Source organism: Channa argus, chromosome 2 (assembly GCF_033026475.1).
Source record: "Channa argus isolate prfri chromosome 2, Channa argus male v1.0, whole genome shotgun sequence".
In the NCBI taxonomy this organism is placed as follows: Eukaryota; Metazoa; Chordata; class Actinopteri; order Anabantiformes; family Channidae; genus Channa; species Channa argus.
The window spans coordinates 2,310,737-2,330,163 of record NC_090198.1 but is presented as its reverse complement, the minus strand read 5'-3'; the positions used below and the strand labels follow the sequence as shown (position 1 = coordinate 2,330,163).

Here is a 19,427-nt window from a genome sequence, read left to right as displayed (position 1 = left end):
TGCTGCAGCTATGGGAAAATGGCTTAATATTATTTTAGGGTTAAAATGGGGATTACATAATATTAACTTTATTACAAACAAATTTCGAATACAAACATAAAACCAGGATTACATCATGATTCCAGCTATTATCTATAACAGTTTGTGCAAACTTAGGGAATGATTAGGCAACACTCATTTTTTTTTTTTCATATTTAATAAGGCAGCTCTGACATTCAGTTATATCTTTAGTATTTGGGGGGGAAACACTGCCCTTTAAGGTAGCACTGGAGTTCCCAGCTTCAGGATCTGATACAGTCTGCTCTCTGGAACCCATTAGTGGTTGTTGCATTGCCGTAATCCTTAACAGGGAGTTCAGTATTTCAAGAAGTCTTTAAGTAAAGAAAAAGCCTCACTGGGTAAACTTCAAAAAAAGTCCATTTCCTTCTGTCCATGAATCTGACACAACATTACCTGGTGGATGAAATAAAGTAACTACAGACTACCTTCACAGTGCGAACGGGTCTTTGCAGTTTCTGTTATTTGCAAATCAATTCCTAAAAAACCAATGTACTGTATATGGAAAACCCAACGGAAGAACAAGATGATTTTCGTGTTATTTGACACCAGTGCGTCTCGAAGCAGCGGGGTCAGTCAAACTACCAGCCCCTATAACAAAAGCAGAGGTGAACGTACCGTAAACGAAAGGCCGCTGAAGGCTGCAGCTTCTCTTCTCTCGGAAGAGATATTTTTATCCTGGTGAAACCGCTGGTTTCCCCCTTTTTCCTGCCAAACCTCCGTCCAGAACTCCTTTTTCTTTGCGCTGTTTTTTCCCTCCGCTCTGGATGGAAACGACGTCCTCACTAAGGAGAGACATTGGGGTGGGTCTCGAAAGCTTGGGCAACCCGTTTGACCAATCAGGTATCGATGTGACAACAATCTACGGTTTTGAACCAATCTGGTTTTGTTCCCAACGCAGTGTCGATTGCTTATTGGTTTGGCGAAGAAAGACCTCCCAGTCCAAATTACTACAGCTAAAATCGTAGATGACTGAGCCATCAATTACTGGATATTACAAATATCAATATTGAAAACCAAATTTGAAGCATGCCTCGGTTGTACAGTAACTTTACAAAGGCAACTTTAATTTTGCTACATCTTCACATCAATATTGTATAATTACTGCGTTTATCTAATAACGTTATTGGATACTTTCAAGTATGCAATTTACAATACAGTAGCAAAAGGTACCCAGCAGTATGTAGAGTAATTCAAGTTGGAATTATTAGATTAAAAGCATATCATCATCACCAAAATGTCACAAAAGGTTGTTATGGTCTATCTTTACCACCTGCAAAGCTGAGGAAAGCATTAATGCATCAGTAATCTAATAATATAGGCCTATGAAAAGAACCTTTCCACATAAAGAACTTGTTTACTTTTGGGGTTTTTTGAGCAAATATTTTTTTAGGTCTAGTATGTTAAGTGCAGGATTTATATTAGTATTTTTTTAAATGTCTTGTTAGGACAGTCTTACACAGTGGCTATTAGGCTTTTAAGCATTGATAATCACAAATGAGGCATGTCACAATCTTTCAGTCCTATTGATCCTTTAATGTTGACTGGGGCAGTGTTGGGTGAGTCCTGGTGAGTGTTTGCCAGCAGCATAGCAGCTCCCCCATCTGTGTGTGAGTGTGTGTGTGACTGGGTGAATAAGAAGCAGTGTAAAGCACTTTGAGTGCCAATAGGTAGAAAAGTGCTACACAAGTGCAGAGCATTTTCTGGATCTAACTGTGTCTTTTTTGATTTGTTAAGTACACTTTGTAGTATGCTGAGGTGGTTACGATTCGTTTGGCTGTGTGTCCCCAGAGGACCCATCATCTCACAATCCAACAATGATTAAACAGCTATTAGACTATCAATGTTATGGAAGTTCCACTACACCAGTTTGGAGTTGGCTTAACCAACCTAATTGTTAAACTAACTATTATCAGCTAAGTCTCCTGAGATTTAAATAGGACAAATTCTACAACATAACAAAACATAACACTGGCGCCATCTCATGGCAAACAAATGACACTGGTGTACACTGAAAACTGTTCATATTGTACAGTATTTGATGCAGATACGATTTTCATTGAATTGCTGAAAACACTTGACACAACACTTAAAGCCTGACATCTTAGGCTTCTCGAAATCTGTGTCCCCTGTCTTGTCAAGTTTTTCACGTAGCCTAACTGCAAACAGTTCCTCCTCTTCCTTTGGTCCCATAAGTAATTTGGGCTGAGTCTTTCATGTTCTATGAAACTGTAGCAGACTCTGTAAAATATTTGGTGGAGGTGTTGTAGATGTTCTGCATTGATTAATTAATCCAGTCCAGATCTGGGCTCATTTTCTGGTGGTTAGCAGAAAGACTGCTTTGTTTTTTCTAGAAAAAAAGTTTAAGATCACTGAATCATACAGGACAGATCTATGATGCAGCCAGGTGAAAAAGGCATTTTGACTCATTATTTCATGGGCAAGTTTAACTACCAAGACTTCATAAATATATAACCCAGTAGTTGCACTGGCTTGTTCAGTTTATGTTTCATTGCAAAATAATTGTGTAGTGTAGATTTAGTCAGATTTAGGATATTTTACATTGTTAACTTTAATGTTAATTTACAGCAACCTAATGGCTACTGAGTTAAATTACATTTATAACATATATTTCTACACCAGCATACTGCTAAATCATAGTAATCGAACACTTAAAAGTAACGGTTTACTAATCAGTCTAAATCACAATAATTTGCAGGCATAGTTGAATGTAAACTCATAGCGAACAGCTGGCATTTACCAATTTACTACAAAACACAGCATTTAAAGTTACTTTCAACATAATGCAGCTTAACCAGTAATTTACTGTAAACTGCAGTCACATATTTTACAGTTTTCAACATCCTTAATATTAACCATTATTTCATTTTTGTGACAACATGTTTTCCAACAGGTAATTGTATGAACAATGTAACAGTAGCTAGAGAGAATTTTATCTGATTTCCAATGGCTGTGTATGCTTTTATGTAAGCTATGGTACATATCAGTTATCAGAAAGGAGGCAATGCTGTATTGTGAATAGCACAGAATATCCAGTACATAAAACAGTATGGCCACTTAATGTGAATGTCTGCCTATCACAGTCTAACTGTCATATTTAGGGTAACATATATCATGTGTTCCCCACTGCAAGTACATATCCCTTACATGAAGAACAAGAAGTAAGGTATGGCCACCTCATAATGCTATTTCCATCTAGTTTACTCTTCTATATGTGGCAGTGATGATAGCTTCATCATAAAGGGTTGCACTTCTACTGAGATATTTTCAATTGGATTAATTATTTAGTTCATTAAGTAAATGAATGGCTTTGTAACAAGTGGCTGTTGTTGTCCTCCCAGAAAAAAGGGCTCTCAGATTCTTGCATTTGGTTTTGACTTCAGCTTCAAAACACAATCGAAATGCCCTTCAAATTAAGAGCGTACGAAAATGTCTAATGTCTACATTTTCGTGTGTACAAGCGAGGATTAAAAGGTCAGAACTTAAAGTAAGGAGACGGTGCATTTCTTATATAATTATTATTACAACACTGTACAAATACTCTATTACAACTAAATGTGCTGCACTGAAAATGCAAAGTGAAAGTATAAAATATTGAATCAGAAAAAATAATAAAAAGTCAATGTAGAAAAGTCCCATATTTGTGATATAGGAATAGAATCTTATTAGTACCGATCTTTTTGTCAACAGCCATTTGCTGCAGCAGATGGTTAAAGTGGAGCTAACCTCTAACTGTTTCCGTAAATTTGATCTTGTATTTTGAAGAGATTTAAACGGACGTCGTACTTTCTCTCTGGCAGTGCAACGCTAACTTGATAACTGTCCCTTACGCCACAGTGAAAACACAGGTAAAGGCTTTAGTTATTTCAATAACATATTCGCTTTATCGGAATAAAATTGTTCTTATTTTACACAAACTCAACGCGGTACGTTTCCTGCAAATATCACTATGAGCATGTAGCTTTCGCATTTACTAAAAGAAATTTGGTGTTTGGCGAAGTAAAGTTCACTTCTAGTGTTAGCCATCAACTGGGTTAGCTGTTAGCACAGGGTTAGCCTCGCTAACGATAGCAAACTAATGTTAGTTTACGTTAGATATTTGTTTTACACTTCTGCTGTTAAATAGTGATAGTTTACCACTTGCGTTTATTACTATACAAGGCAACGCTTAGTAATTCTGAATGGATGTTGTAACACCGTTAATGCTAACGGTAGTTTAGTTACAGGGATAAGCTAAATAATGGCATGTGCGTTTAGCAAAGTAGCTAACATAACCTGAGTCGATGGAACGTCACACCAGATTCCCATAAGAGTATCGAGGGTTTACGTTTATCAAGTCGATCTGCTAATCCATAATGGTAATACTCCATATATTAGAATTTATGTTTGGGCAGAATTTGGCATTTTTAAATTCGGCCTGGGAATTATACTTCAATTGGTGCGCAAGTCAGTTGTTTTCCCTAACTTTTTAAAGTTGTTAACAGAAGCTAACGTTAATAGCGCCAGGGATTAAGACAAAGTTACAGTTAAATAACTTAAGACATTACGTTACGCACTGATACTACTAGCATTTTAGACTAGGAGTGTTTGTTAACGTTACAAGATTCCCTTTGGTTTTGTTAGATGAGATCATCCTAAAGTTGGTTTTAAATGGACGTAGTAATCCGGCTTGCTAAGTTAAATAAGCATGTTAAAATGTACTTTCCAGTCTTGGTTCGTTTTGCGGGAAACTGCAGTGCGCGTAGCTAATTCTGGTCTTGTCTGCCATTTTCAGTAGCAACACTTGCACATCCGTCGTGTTAATGTTAGACAGTTGGTGTAAGTTGACCAACAGTTAGTATTTATTTTTATTCTACCCTTTGTTAGCTTGTATCATAAACTACAATCAGCCAAAAGGTTTGTTAGCTTGTCACTGACTTCCATAAATTACCTGCGCTTGTATCACCATGCAATCGTAACGTTATGTAACATTAGTTAACTGAATTTGAAATTTCTTCAACCTGTTGAAATTATTTAGCATTATTATGAAAGTTAGTGCAAGGCTACCAAGGTAACCGCTAGCATTCGTTACCATTTGTTAACATTATAATATGGAAGTTTAAACGCTGGTGTTTGTAGGTCTGAGACGGCAGTTGCACTCCTCTGGTTGGGGGACTTTGTGGGAGACTTAATGACTGAAATCATGCTAATTCATACTGGTTTCAGCTCTTTGGGTCATGCTGAGTGTTGCACTGCCATTTTTGGTCTTCATGTTGTTCCTGTCACTACAGTACACACGTGGTTGATGTCTCTGTATGGTTATGAATAAGTATTATTGCTTTGCTGGGGCACTGTTAAGGTAACAGGGATCCACGGAAATGCAGCCCTGTTTTTATTTTAATCAAATTTTTGAAGTTTTAATTGCAATACTACTACTGATTAACATTTACTAACAATGTGGTTTACTCTGAATTTCTAGTTTTTTGATTGAAACTAATGGAGACATCAGGAGTTTGTGAAATTGAGGTGGCATCCAGGAGAATGGTGGGAGGCAGTGATTCTCCACCTGAGCTGGACAGCCCAAGTCAGGTAAACACTAAGAGTGTGTGTGTGTGTGTGTGTGTTCATATGCCATTCATCCTAATTTCAAATATGCTGTCTTTAATGCTTATTAGCAATAGATAAAGTAAAAGTGGACACAAAAGTTCTAAATGTGGTTTTAAAGTGAACCCGCTTCAAGTACTTTTACCTAATGATATCTAAATGATTTGGTTTGATTGGGTCTTTTGGACTGAAGTCACAGTGACAATCTTACTAGGTCAGACATTGTAACTTGTCTGTGTCACTTTAACTATGACAAGTCTAAAGTGAAAGCTGACAGATCAATGTAAAAGCTGCAACAAAACAAGAAGATGGTGCAGAGAGATTTTAAAAGCATGTGTTCTACTGCCTTTTAACATAACTGTAATAAATGTGTCATGTCAGTCATCGTCTCAGTTTAATAAACCTGCTTGAAATACTGTAAAATATATTATTTTAAGGTGCTGAGGAGATGGACCCTGACATATCAGATAATTATTTTCTAACATATTCTCCTTACTGTTGCTGTTACTTTACTACGTTATTCCATCACATGTTAGCAACTTGACTTGACGTAATCTGCATTTGCTACCAGGTATTTTCTTTTCCACTGCAAATGTAGCACCATCTCAGTGTAGCTGGTCATAATAATGATGCTGTATGGAACTGTGGCGATGTCTTCTTCAGTGTGACACACATAAGAATGTTGGAGGATTTCGGAACAAACTACTGTGTTTCCACGCCACCTTTTGGTATTGCCTCATCTCACTTAGAACCTTGATCTAGGTAATAATAAAACCATAGTGTATCAGGTATTATCCACAGGTTTTGCCTGACCAAAAAAATGTGAGATGAGCTGTTTAACTGCAGTCTCTTTGTATTTTCAGTGTTTACTCTTGTCAGTTGCATGAATAGAGGATATCTAGCAAAACACAAAAATAAAAAGGAAATTGGTCATTCAATGCTTGTGCATAGTTTGATATTACTTGAAATGATGAAACTGATATGTCAGTAGTAGTTAGAGATGGAGGTGAGTGCTCATTGCACTCATAAGTAATTAATGCGTAAATACAAAATAACTTTTAAATCCAATCAGTGGTGCAGCTTGAGACATGTGAAAGAACATTCTTACTCTGTTCAGTATTTTTTAATTCGCTGCCTCTTCTACACCTGTTTCTTGCAACCATGCAGGACTTTTCGTAAATGTCTTGTGGGTAAAAGTATCTGTATCTGGATGATAAAATGTCATCACTTTACCGGACAGACAAACTCACCAATGCTGTGTATTCAATGCCTGAAAAGGGCCGTAAATGTGGGGAAAGAAATAAGTTTGAAACTGCAGACCGGCTGGAAAATTGATGGAAAAACTGAGAAAGGTGTGATGTAGGTTCACCAGATTTTCACCATCATGTGCTTTTAAGGCACAATTAGGCAAGACACAGAACCCCTCTAAGTTAGGGAAAAACTGCCCGTTTGAAACAGCTGTTCAGTGAGATGTTATAAATGCTTTGTAGTTATTTGTGGTGTATTACTCACACTGTGGGGACTAAGATCTGACTACAAAGTCAAATGTAGGGACATGGCTTTCCTTGTGGGGAAAATATGCTGGTCCCCATGAGGAAATCATTAAATGATACTTTGGTTTAAGATTGGCGTATGTTTTGGGGTGGGTTAGGGTAAGTCTCCAGGAAATGATTTGTAAGTCAATGGAATATCCTCTAAAGTTACGTAAACTTCATGTGTCTGTCTGTCATTAGGATGAGGTTGCAGAGTTTGGTTTGGGCTTGTGCTGTGCTGAGGAGAGGGGGGAAATTCCAGGCAGGGAGGACAGCCCCAGCCACCTGGGGGAGACGGAGTTGGACCCCGGAGGAGATTCCAAGACTGGAGAGGACAAGGCCTTCGGTAGGATATACCTATAAAATTTGCAACTTGACTGTGACAAAAATAACCAACAGCCATTGCTTGTACAGATAAACTCTGCAGTGGGGCGACTGTGGTGCAGGAGGAAGAGTGGTCGTCTACCAGTCCTGCCTGTTGATAATTCAATTCCCGGCTGCTCCGGTGACATGTCGAAGTGTCCTTGACACTGAACCCCAACCTCATTGCTACCGGTGAGGATTGGCCACCTGCAGAGCAGACCCCCCCCATCGCTGTTTGATCGGGTGCGAATGGGTGAATGAACAGCAGTGTAAAGCGCTTTGAGGACCAATAGGTAGAAAAGCGCTATATAAGTGCAGAACATTTACCAGTGTGTCTTCTGTATCTCTACAGGGCTGTAGAGCAGAGAATGGTATAGTCCTGATATTTTTTATTGAAGTTAGCAAGGAGTAAGAATTGGCTTAGGTTTTTGAAGGAGCTTGGAATAAAATGTCTTTAAATCAAAAATATAGCTAACATTCAGCTTGACACTTTATAAAACATGGGGAATAATGGTCTCCACTTGAATAGCACTTTTCTACCTATTGGCAATCAAAGGACTTTACACTGCTTCTTATTCACCCATTCACACTCACAATCACACACACACTCACACACCGATGGGGGAGCTGCTATGCAGATGGACAACACTCACCGGGAGCAACTAAGTTGGGGTTCAGTGTCTTGCTCAAGCACACTTTGACATTTGACAGGTGGAGTCAGGGATCGAACCAACGACCCTAGGATTGGTGGATGACTGTTCTACCTCCTGCGCAACCGTCACCATTATATTGCTAATAAAATAAATGCTGTTCTTCTACTCAAATCATGGCTAGATGTCTAGAAATTATCTTTATTTAAATATCGTTCAGTATAATTACTATGTATTGCGGAGTTAAGCGTTAGTTTAAACAAAAAGTTATGTTTTTAAAAATAGCCTGGTTCCATATTGACTTTTCTTTTTTATACATTTGTTTTGATGCAGAATATAAACACCTTCACATCCTCAAAAAAACCCACAGTCCTGCTCATACCACAGAGCTTTGACATCATTGTGATTAATGTAACAGTAAAATCATTAGCCATTGCATTAGGCAATACCGTTAGTGCTCTGTCCAACACACAGCAGGTGTGGAATATTATTACAATGTAATTTTACTTTTCTCTATATACAGTGATCACGCATAACATGACGACCACCTGTGTGACATTGCATAGATAAATGTTGTTCACGTGGCATGTAAGAGTAATCACAACCTAGAGAAATAATTAAAATAATTACGGTTGTTATACGTTAATTGACCTAAACAGACAAAACCAGGCTGAAGTGAAAGCGGGGCCGGCAGGGAGGAGCTAGGTGGAAGCTTCATTGACTGATTAGCAAAGGGAAGCTAAAGCTACCGGTCATACTAACGTCCATGCAAACATCCAGTCTTTGGAAAATAAAGTACACGCAAGGATATCATCACAGGGATTCCTACTAAACTGCACCATGATGTATTTTTGCATAACGTGGCTCGGTGAAGATGCTCCAGATGAGCCCTTAACACCAGAGGGGCCACATCATCTTCAGAGCTGACAGAAGCACTGCGGTAAGAGCCACTGGGTAGAAACAACCATTCTAGTGGACCTGGTGCACTGACAATAAGGTTATCTCTCAGAACTGCTCAGAAGATTGAGTATTTGACCTTAAAATGTCTTCTATTTACCCAGAGAACTGCAGTGCATTAATGTAAGTGTTTATATACCACCCTCTGCCAAGGGGGAGGCTGCACTAAAGCTTCTACACAACCTGATCATTAAGCAAGAAAATGTGTATCCAGATGCTGTTTCTACTATCTTAAGAAAAATGAATCACTGTAGTCCCCACAAAACAGTCCCAAAACTGTATCAAAATGTAGCCTTTCCTACTAGAGTAAACAACATACTTACCAACGTCTGTAATATTTAAAAAGTCATGCAGCTGAACACGAACCCCACTTTGGAAAATTAGCTCACGTGACTATCTTACTTAAGCCAAACCAAAACTTGCAAGTTTGTATCTACGAAACAACATATGTACTATGTGGCAGGGACTCCAGTCTGTCACCAACTGCTGTAGGAGCACCATCATGATCGAGGATGACGCCACCTTGCTGGACAGCCTTAACAGCTTTTATAGCCGATTTGACAAAATGATCACACACACCTTCCAGACTTCCCTGCAACACTGAGGACATTGCTTTCCAGGCAACACACACAGGTTCTGAAGGCACTGAGATAATTTAACCGCTGTGTCACCAAGACTCCCTAAGAGCTGCACTGAACAGCTGGCAGGATTGTACAAAGACATTTTCAACTTCTATATCACAAGCAGAAGTTCCACTTCTGACTTTAGACCTATGGCTCCTACACCAGTTGTCATGAATTGTCTTGAAACTGTTCTACTCAAACACATAAACTCCAACATCCCAGACACTGTAGAACGACTTCAATTTGCCTATCTTACCAATAGATCAATCGATGATATTGCAAATGGTCTGCAATTATAAGGCTTTTCTTCCTATTAGTACCAAAAGTGCTTTACACTGCTTCTAATTCACATAATCTCACACACAATCACACACCGAGGGAGAAGCTGCTATGTGGCTGGCCTACACTCACTGGGAGTAACTAAGTGGGGGTTCAGTGCCTTGTTCATAGACACTTCGACATGTGACCGGAGGAGCTGGGGATCGCACCAACAATCCTGGGGTTGGTGGATAACTGCTCAACCTTCTGAGCCACATGATGCAGTGGCCCTTCGCTCTAGATCACAGATTCCAACACCTGGACCCTAAGAAAACATGCAAGGATCCTGTTTTTGTATTATAGCTCGGCCTTTAATACAATCTGTTCAGGAAAACAAACCTTGGTCTTCCATCTACAACCTGTTACTGGACCTCGGACTTCCTCATTGACAGACCACAGGTGGTTGGGATGGGAGGAAGGTGGTCAGCAAATCTCAGAGTGAGTACAGGAACACTCCTGGGCTGCTGTCTCAGCCTCAACTCTACACCCTTTACACGCATGACCGCGTCCCCTTCCAGGACATCAAAGATGGGGATGAGTCTGGGTACAGGAAGCTGGTTGACAACATTTTTGTGTATGTAGAGAAAAACAACCTTGACCTTAATGTAGACGAGACCAGGAAGCTGGTCATTGACTTTAGAAGGAAAACCTCTCCTCTAAAGCCACTCGCCATCGAGGGCACTAGAGGGATGGTAGATGGTAGTAGAGGGATGATGGCTACAAGTTAAGTTTTGCACAATTCATTGCAATCAAATAAAGTGGCTCTGCCATGAGTTTTACCTTTAACAATGTTATAATTTCTCCTTTCTTAGGTTTTCGACCACCCTATTTAACATTAATGAGGTCGACAAAACATTAGATCCACCTCTTCCTATAATGCACTGCAGCACAACTCCACTACCCACTTTGTTAATAATAAACAAATAGCAGAATTATCACCTTCCCAACCCTTTTAACCAAATATTGGGAAATTATAGCCTTGTGAAAGTAGAATTCATAGCAGAGCTACTGCATTTGATTGCATTGATTTGCATGGGTGGTCGTAATGTTATGCCTGATTGGTGTATAATATTTTTTGGTCATTACTTTATCCCTGGTTATAAACGCTGTTTGCTCATTTGTACTCGAATGAATTGAACCATAGCTTTAGTTTTTGAATTTTTCTCGTGGTTTATGTTTCAGGAAAGGAAGTTTCTCTGTTGATGCAGGCCCTAAACTCTCTTACCACTCCCGAAGAGAAACTGGCAGCGCTGTGCAAAAAATATGCAGACTTGGTGAGTAGGATTTGTGTGTCTCAACATTCAGCCCCGAGGAAAAAAAATAACCCCAAATGCTACATTACATGTATAGTGCATCCAGAATGTATTCCCAGTGCTTTACTTCGTTCAAATTTTGTGATGTAACAGCCTTATTTCAAAATGGACAAAATTACTTATTTTCCTAGAAATCCTAGAAACAATACTCGGTAATGACCACGTGAAAGAAGTTTGTTTGAAATCTATGCAAATTTATTCTAAATTTTAAAAAAAATAAAATCACACATAAGTATTCACCTCCTTTTGATTATTACTATTTTTTTTTAAGCTTCTTTAGCATCAATTACAGCCTCAAGTACTTTTGAGTATGATTCTATGAGCTTGGCAAACCTATTTTTGGGCATTTCTCCCATTCTTCTATGCAGTACCTCTCAAGCTCCATCAGGTTGGATGGGGAGCAGTTGTGCACAGCCATTTTCAGATCTTCAGAGATGTTTAATTGGGTTCATTTCTGGGCTCTGGCTGGGCCACTCAAGGACATTCACAGAGTTGTCCCATAGCCACTCCTTTGTTATCCTAGCTGTGAGCTTAGGGTCGTCCTGTTGGAAGATGAACTGTCGCCCAGTCTGAGGTGCCGAGTGCTCTGGAACAGGTTTTCCTCAAGGACGTCTCTGTACATTGCTGCATTCATCTTTCCCTTGAGTCTCCCAGTTCATCAGACCAGAGAGTTTAGAGTCCTTCAGGTGGGCTGTACTGAGAAGTGGTTTTCGTCTGGCCACTCTACCATACAGGCCTGATTTATGGGATTCTGCAGAGATGCTTGTTCCTCTGGAAGGTTCTCCTCTCTCCACAGACAAACACTGGAGCTCTTTCAGAGTTACCATCGGGTTCTTGGTCACCTCCCTGACTTAGGCACTTCTCTCTCATTCGCCATTCAATAGACAGGTTTATGCATTTCAAAATCATGTCCAATTAACTGAATTTCCCCCAGTTGTACTCCAATCAAATAATTTTTAGGAAAATAATGAATTTGATACATTTGGAATAAGGCTTGTAACGTAACAAAATGTTGAAACAGTTAAGCACAGGGAATCTGGATGCACTGTATGTAGTAAGCCACTGTAATGTGCGTGTACAAGATCTCTGATAGACACTAAGCATAAGTACAAGCAATTTGTTGTTGATTTTTAGTGTTTGTTTGGGGATTGTTGCAAACATGGAAGAATAATTGTAAAATTATAATATCAATTAAATATTTTTAGTTCAGCATAAAAACGGTCTGGCCTATGATTGACCTGAAACGTGAGATTGTTGACTCTTGTAATATAAGATTATCAGCTTGTTTACCCTTTTTGAAAAATGGTTTTAGTTGTCACATGATCCGTAATTGTGTGTCGTGATTAACCGATAAACATTTTTTACTCTACATGCTTGAATATGTATATTCAATAACAACAAAACTCTTGAGAGTGGTCTCAGGGAATATAATGCCTTGTCACACATCCTATGAAAACACACTATCTGTAGCAGTTTCTTCTGTCTTTTACCAAAAAAACTTAAGATTTAATTGATTCTATTTTCAAATGCAAATGATATGATCAATTTATATAGTAATTTCCAAATGAATGTAGCGGTAGGCAAATTACCAAGTTTAACCATAATGTAGTCACAGTAATGCTTACTGTGTGTGTTCAGCTAGAGGAGAGCCGCTGCATGCAGAAGCGGCTGAAAGCCCTGCAGAAGAAGCAGTCTCAGATTGTGAAGGAGAAGGTCCACCTGCAGGGGGAGCACAGCAAGGCCATCCTGGCCCGCAGCAAGCTGGAAAGTCTCTGTAGGGAGCTGCAGAGACACAACAAGACACTGAAGGTACAACTTAGCCTGCTGCCATTGTTCTCATTGCTTTTGGTTTCATCTTTTGTTTCTTGTCTGGCTTATAATCAGCTGGTATTAAAAATAACAGACCTTATTGTAAATCTAAATGGCTATTTGCTACTAACGTGACTGATAAACCCATTGCACCCACAGATTATTTTTTCCTTTTTTGTTTGGAACCCCTTTATTTCTTGTCACTGTCACTGTGCCTCCAGCTTCTGAAAATAAAGGCCCATTTTTACGTTTTCCTTCTCCCATCCTTACTAGAATGTCTTTGTTGACCTCCTTTTATTCCCACATGTGGCACCTGACAGGAGGAGAATGCTCAGCGGTCAAGGGAGTATGAGGAGCAAAGGAAGGAGGCAATGCTGCACTTTCAGATGACCTTAAATGATATTGAGTTGCAGATGGAGCAGCACAGCTCCCACAACACCAAGCTGAGGCAGGAGAACATGGAACTGGCAGACAAGTTAAAAAAGCTCATTGAGCAGTATGAGCTCAGAGAGGAGGTAAGATGGCAGTCAGTGTCTTTACTTTCAATGTTCGCCTGTGTATAGTCTATCCTGGCCAGTGCTACTCTAGTCACAAGAAAAGCAGCACCTACTAAAAGAATCAAAGGAGTTGTGGCAAACGACAACTTTGGCTAAATTAGTTAAAGAGAGGTTTGAAGGAGGTAGCCAAGACATTAGAACTGCTATCTCTCCCCCTTTGGACTTATTTGGTGTTAAAGTGCAGATCCGTTTAAAAGCTGTAGTGTTGATGTGTATCACTTTTACAGCACATAGACAAGGTGTTCAAGCACAAGGAGCTGCAACAGCAGCTGATGGATGCTAAGCTGCAGAGAATCACAGAGATGATGAAGGAGGTTGAGGAGAAGCAGCAGAGAGAGAGAGACTTTGTGAGTACATCTTTTTTTTCTGAGGGTCTGTTTTCATTATTTCTTTAGATACTAGTAGTAACTAGCTCATAGTGGAGCAAACATAAAAATATTAAAAAGCACTTTAGAAACTCTGAAGGTATGTGCTGTACCAGTGAGAGGCAACAGAACTGACTGTACTGTGGCACTGCAGCTCCTGAAGGACGCCACAGAGTCCAGACGAAAGTGTGAGCTGATGAAAGAGCAAGAAACGCAGCTCAAGCAACAGGTTAGTGTACGCACACACACGCGTTTCTGCAGACGTTAGCATTGTAGTTTGCTGGTAATATAGAAGACTTTCTTTTACTTCTCTGTAGTTTCAGAAAGAAGTCAGACCATGTCAGTTTTTGTGCTTTGTTGAAGATTCAGTTGTACTTGGATTTTCTGTTTTGCTCATTATCTAGTCTCTGAAAATTTGAGAGTTTGCTGTGTCTCCATATTGTACTCAGGTTTACATTTTCAATCATTTGTTTTAAAAAATTTTGATTTGAATTTGCTTTTTTTCTAAAGCTACATTACGACATTTTAGCTGAAGGTCTCAAAACAAACTTGTCACTTGTCACTGTTCACATCCCTCAGCTCTCCCTTTACATGGACAAGTTTGAGGAGTTCCAGAGCACTTTGGCTAAAAGCAATGAGGTCTTCACCACCTTCAGACAAGAAATGGAAAAGGTGAGAAACTGCGTCGCCACTAGTGACCGACTTCCCTCTTTGTCTTATGATGTTAACTTTGTGTATATTCCTGACCTAAAAGATGACCAAAAAGATCAAGAAGCTGGAGAAGGAAACAACGCAGTGGAGGACCAAATGGGAGAGTAACAACCAGGCTCTGCTGCAGATGGCTGAGGAGGTGATTCTTATCCACTCTCTTCTCTGGTTGTTGTGGTGGTAGTAAGAATGGAAGGATTAAGACAAGCTAAGCCTTTGTTCCCACAGTAATAACATTTCCATGTTAAAGATGCAAAATGTGTAGTGAAAAGTTTGTGCAGTATAATTAAATAGAATCTTAAAGAATAGCTGATGATTTTGGAAAGTAAAACTATCCAAACATTGAAGTTCTGCTCGAAACAGCTTAGAGTTTAGAAGCTTAAGTAAAAGTTTAAAAGGGGAATATGGAAGTGATGTCTCACTTTTTTGGAGTTGTTGGAACTATAGACACACAGCTCTGATTGTATATTTGTGTTAGAGTGAACTTCTTATGTCACAAATGATCCTGACTTTGGCATTTTAGGGGAGTACAGGTTCTGGAACCGAGCCAAAACTGCAGGACAAATGTTTAGATTCTTCCCGCAGTTCCTCAGTGGATCCCTGATGCCTTTTTTTATATTTGATTTAATGTCCGAATCTGGTACTTGATAAGCAGAATTGGAATTAATAAGTTGAAATTATTCTTACCGTTAACATCTCTAGTTGAAAGCTCTGACAAACTTTCAGATGTGTTTCCTACTTTTTCTGTAAAATGACGAAATATTAAAAAAAAATTAATTAGTAAACTTGGATGGTGTGTTGTAGAAAACTCTGCGCGATGGCCACTTCAAAGCCCTGCAGGGGAAGCTGGAGCTGCTAGAGAGGCTATGCAGAGCGCTGCAGAAGGAGAGGAATGACCTTAACAACCGGCTCTGCCTCCTCCAGGAGCAGGGAAACAAAGACACAGAAACCCCCGAAGCCCAGCTACATGAGCCTTCAGCTGAGGAGGAGGAGGAAGATGATGATGATGATGATGATGCAGAGGGCTCTGTACAGGTGGTTGAGCAGGAAACAGATGGCATCCAACAAGCTCCTAGACCACCTGAACTTGACCCCTCACTGGCTGCTGCCAACAAAACCACTACTGCTCTGATGGCCAGCAGCCAGTCTGCAGAAACAGACAGCACACAGCAGGACTGAGTGAACTTGCAGTCGGGGGGTGTGTGTGTGTGTGTATGAGAGTGAGTGAGAGAGAGAGAAACAGAGTGTGTGTGTGTGTGTGTGTGATAGCAGGGGCTCGACACACTTCCTAGTTTGAGAACTAGCCAGACAACCCATCTTCAATGGAAATAGAAATTTATTTTCATCTTTTTAATCTAACCAGGTTTCTACCCCAAAACAGAACCTGTATGTTTTTGTGGTTCAGAAGAGCAAAATGACTGTATGTATCAAAGATGCTTATGTCAAAGATTATCCTTGTTGATGTTGGATGTAATAATTGGTTTTGTGGAAACCGCTTCATGCTCCCTTTTCTACCACAACTATATTTTCCTAGGAAACTTCCGCACAGTCAAACTGAAGCTGTTTACCCAGACCCTAACCCCCAGATGTCACATTTTATTAGTTTGTGCAGTTTCCAGCTTTTCATCAGGTTTGTTTTATTATTATTATTATTATTATTTTTAATATTATTACTATAACTCTATAGTCAGAATGTGGCTGGAAAACCTGGAACAGTTAGTCACATCCTTAGCGGAGTTTGTATCCAAGTTAAGTGTTTTTTTTTTTTTTTCTTTATCATATCACATTTTGAAAGTGATTTAATCTGAATTTTTATTTTTCCGGGTAAGAGATGCAAGTGTCAGCAGAATTAAGCTGCAAGTCCTCTTAAAGTAGGTGACACTCATTTAAAGCCGGGGAACATATAAGAATGGTCTGCATCTCAGCGACAGTTGCTGAGCTCCTGCCACTTGGCCAACCAGCTAGTAGAGATATCATTTTTTCCGTGTGAATGTGGGTTATAAGTTTAGAAAAAATAATAAATCACATGGCCACACTATCTGACAATATGTGGGAGCTTTTTTGGGATTGGGCTTCAAAAATGGTGGCTAAAGATGTGGCGGGATTGGTCAACGATGCAGCTGCCATAGAGCTCCAAGAATAAAAACTGGCTAAAGTGGAGATCAAACCACTCCTGCTGCTGCACAGCTGGGTGTGGTGTAAAGTGGCTGTAAAAGTGTCCAACATCAGGAAGGGGTGGAGACGGTTGGGGGCTGCCCAACAAACCAACGGTAATTTGATTTGAGCACACAACCTGCTTTCCAGGGTAATCAGCTCATGACTGAAGTTAGTGAACAGGCACCACTAACAGACCCAAACTGTGGAATGTGGTCTGTGGATCCTGTTTAAGTCAGTTTGAGAGTCTACTAGCTAGATTGGTTGATTATTGGCTAAAAATGTTAACCATACTACAGGAGGCTGTGGTTGTTTGGTATTTAGTGGAGCAGGGTTAGAAAATTGTTTAGTGCAATATATAATATCAGGGATGCAAACGTCATCAAGTTTGAGCTTCAAACAGCAGTTGAGCTTTTAGAATTGACTCCGTGTACGACTGACAGCCTCCGAATACCTATGTCTTTCCCTAGAGTCATCCCTCAATTTCCCTCAGTCTGCCTGGAAAAACACAGGAGCTCAGGTCGAACCTCTGGTGAGTGGCTAAAACCACTAACTGTCTGGACTCACTGGCAGCTAAATAGGTCTTGAAGTGCCACATTTTGTCGTCTTGCTTGTTTACATTGTGGAGCTGACTAATGTTGCAGAGTCCCTGGAAACTAAACTGAATTGATGGTAAAACCACAAGTCTGACAAAATCTGTCACTGAAGCTCTTTAAATTTATTAAGTTGGTAATTTTGTTTTAAACCCCATTTTTGTTGCTAACAAATTACAAATCTCTATTTTACAGTTGTTAAATATGATGTTTTAGAGGACTTAATTCAGAATCTGAAATAGTCTTCAGATTTTGTTTCCTGTCAGTGATCTTAATACTTAAAAGTACTTTGTGGGCTCAGATACACGTTGGACTGTTTTAGATACCAGTGGTGGAGTTGCCTGTGTGAAGTGGTTGTGACTCGTTCCAGCAGAACTCTTTGACATGTATTGTTAAACTCATCTTACCATAGATGTTTCCACCTCATCCAGGATTCAACTTCAGTTTGATATTTTCATCTTATCTTTGAGGCATTTAGGGAAAATGTTTTTGGAATAATATCCCCCCCCCCCCCCCCCTAGAAAAAATAATTAAAATGATGTTCAGTAAATGTTTCGAATTAAGTCTGCATCTCAGCATTTTAATTTAAATATGTAATATGATTTCCTATATGGTTTTATCTGCACAGTCAACAGGATGTTCAGATTAGAACCAACTCAGCAGTTCTTGAAATGTCTTCATCCACTGAAATATCATTTTTATGTAAATTATGTTTGGAAATATGGAGACATTTTAGTACTGTCATAATAATGAACCTTGTTATCTTTAAAAATTATACTGGAAGAAAATTGAATGTGATTTGTTTTTCTAATGCATTTAAATAAACATGTTGATTTCCATCAGTGATGTATATTAAAAAGGGGCTATTTTTCGTTGATGAGGAAACTGATCAGTCTGTGTAGAGTCATAATATGAATGTACGAAATTACCATAAGCAGGGTCAACTTCTGGGATTTGGTTTGTTTGTTGGTTTTTTTTTTGGGGGGGGGGGGGGGACTATTTGATCAGTGAAACAATGTGTTTGAGGTTTTTTTTTTTTTTTTGTTCGGTATAAAAATTCCCGTGTTTACACCCGGCTTGCATATTGTATTCACTACTTTTCATTTGTGGTTACTGTCAAATTGTTAACCCTGTCCTGGTCTGCTAACCCCCTTTAATGTGTTCATTCGTTGTCGTCATTGCAACGCTGATCCAAGATCAGCATTCTCTAAAATTTCCTTTTTAGTCAGCAAGTGAAGTGCTCGTTAACAAGTCCCTAATGCTCATCAGCCAGTAATCATTGAGCTCTGTATATTGTCAAATCAATGACAATGAGACGCATTAATGTTTCTGAAATGTATGCAGACTGGCTGTTAAAGCCACATGAATGTGTATGATGTCCTCAAAGGTGTTGCCTTCCCAGCTGGTTTTATGATCTTTCCTGACCATTTAATTTTTCTGATGTTTTTGCATTTTGTGGATTCAAAACATGCATGTAAGCAGTAAAGTGTGTGTGTGTGTGTGTGTGTACTTTTGTTGGGTAGAGGACAAGCTGAGGGAAGCATCCGCATCAGTTTCCTTTTTCTTAGGCGTTGCCCCAGATTAACTCTCAGGTAATGTCAGAATCTACCTCTGCAGGTGAGACTGTGAAAGAAGAGGCATGAGTCACCATAGCTTTGGAAAGCTTTATTTTTACTAAAAAACAATGACCCCACAGCCCCAACCCCCACACACCTCTTTGATTGTACAATGTTCTTATAGTCCTTTCTTGCTTTTCAATAAACATTTTGTAGAATTTGTCTTTGCTACCGATATCTTCATTTGAAGTAATACTTGGGTCTTTTG

The 19,427-nt window shown here is 39.4% G+C and overlaps 2 protein-coding genes across 2 annotated transcripts in view; one reads left to right on the top strand and one right to left on the bottom strand.

Annotated features, from left to right (window-relative positions):
• Positions 1-869, bottom strand: part of ccdc102a (coiled-coil domain containing 102A) — a 72,038-nt gene extending 71,169 nt beyond the window's left edge. Inside the window, exon 1 of the mRNA XM_067494406.1 lies at positions 676-869. The gene's annotated coding sequence lies outside the window, so the exon portion shown is untranslated. The remainder of the gene's footprint in view (positions 1-675) is intronic.
• Positions 870-3,813: 2,944 nt separating this feature from the next.
• Positions 3,814-19,381, top strand: txlng (taxilin gamma). Its single transcript, XM_067494346.1, has 11 exons — positions 3,814-3,926; positions 5,537-5,646; positions 7,395-7,539; positions 11,287-11,378; positions 13,056-13,226; positions 13,547-13,741; positions 14,011-14,130; positions 14,303-14,377; positions 14,728-14,820; positions 14,903-14,998; positions 15,661-19,381. Exons 2-11 carry the CDS (start codon positions 5,554-5,556, stop codon positions 16,033-16,035), a joined length of 1,455 nt encoding a protein of 484 aa, XP_067350447.1. The 5' UTR covers positions 3,814-3,926; positions 5,537-5,553; the 3' UTR covers positions 16,036-19,381.
• The last annotated feature ends 46 nt before the right edge of the window (positions 19,382-19,427 follow it).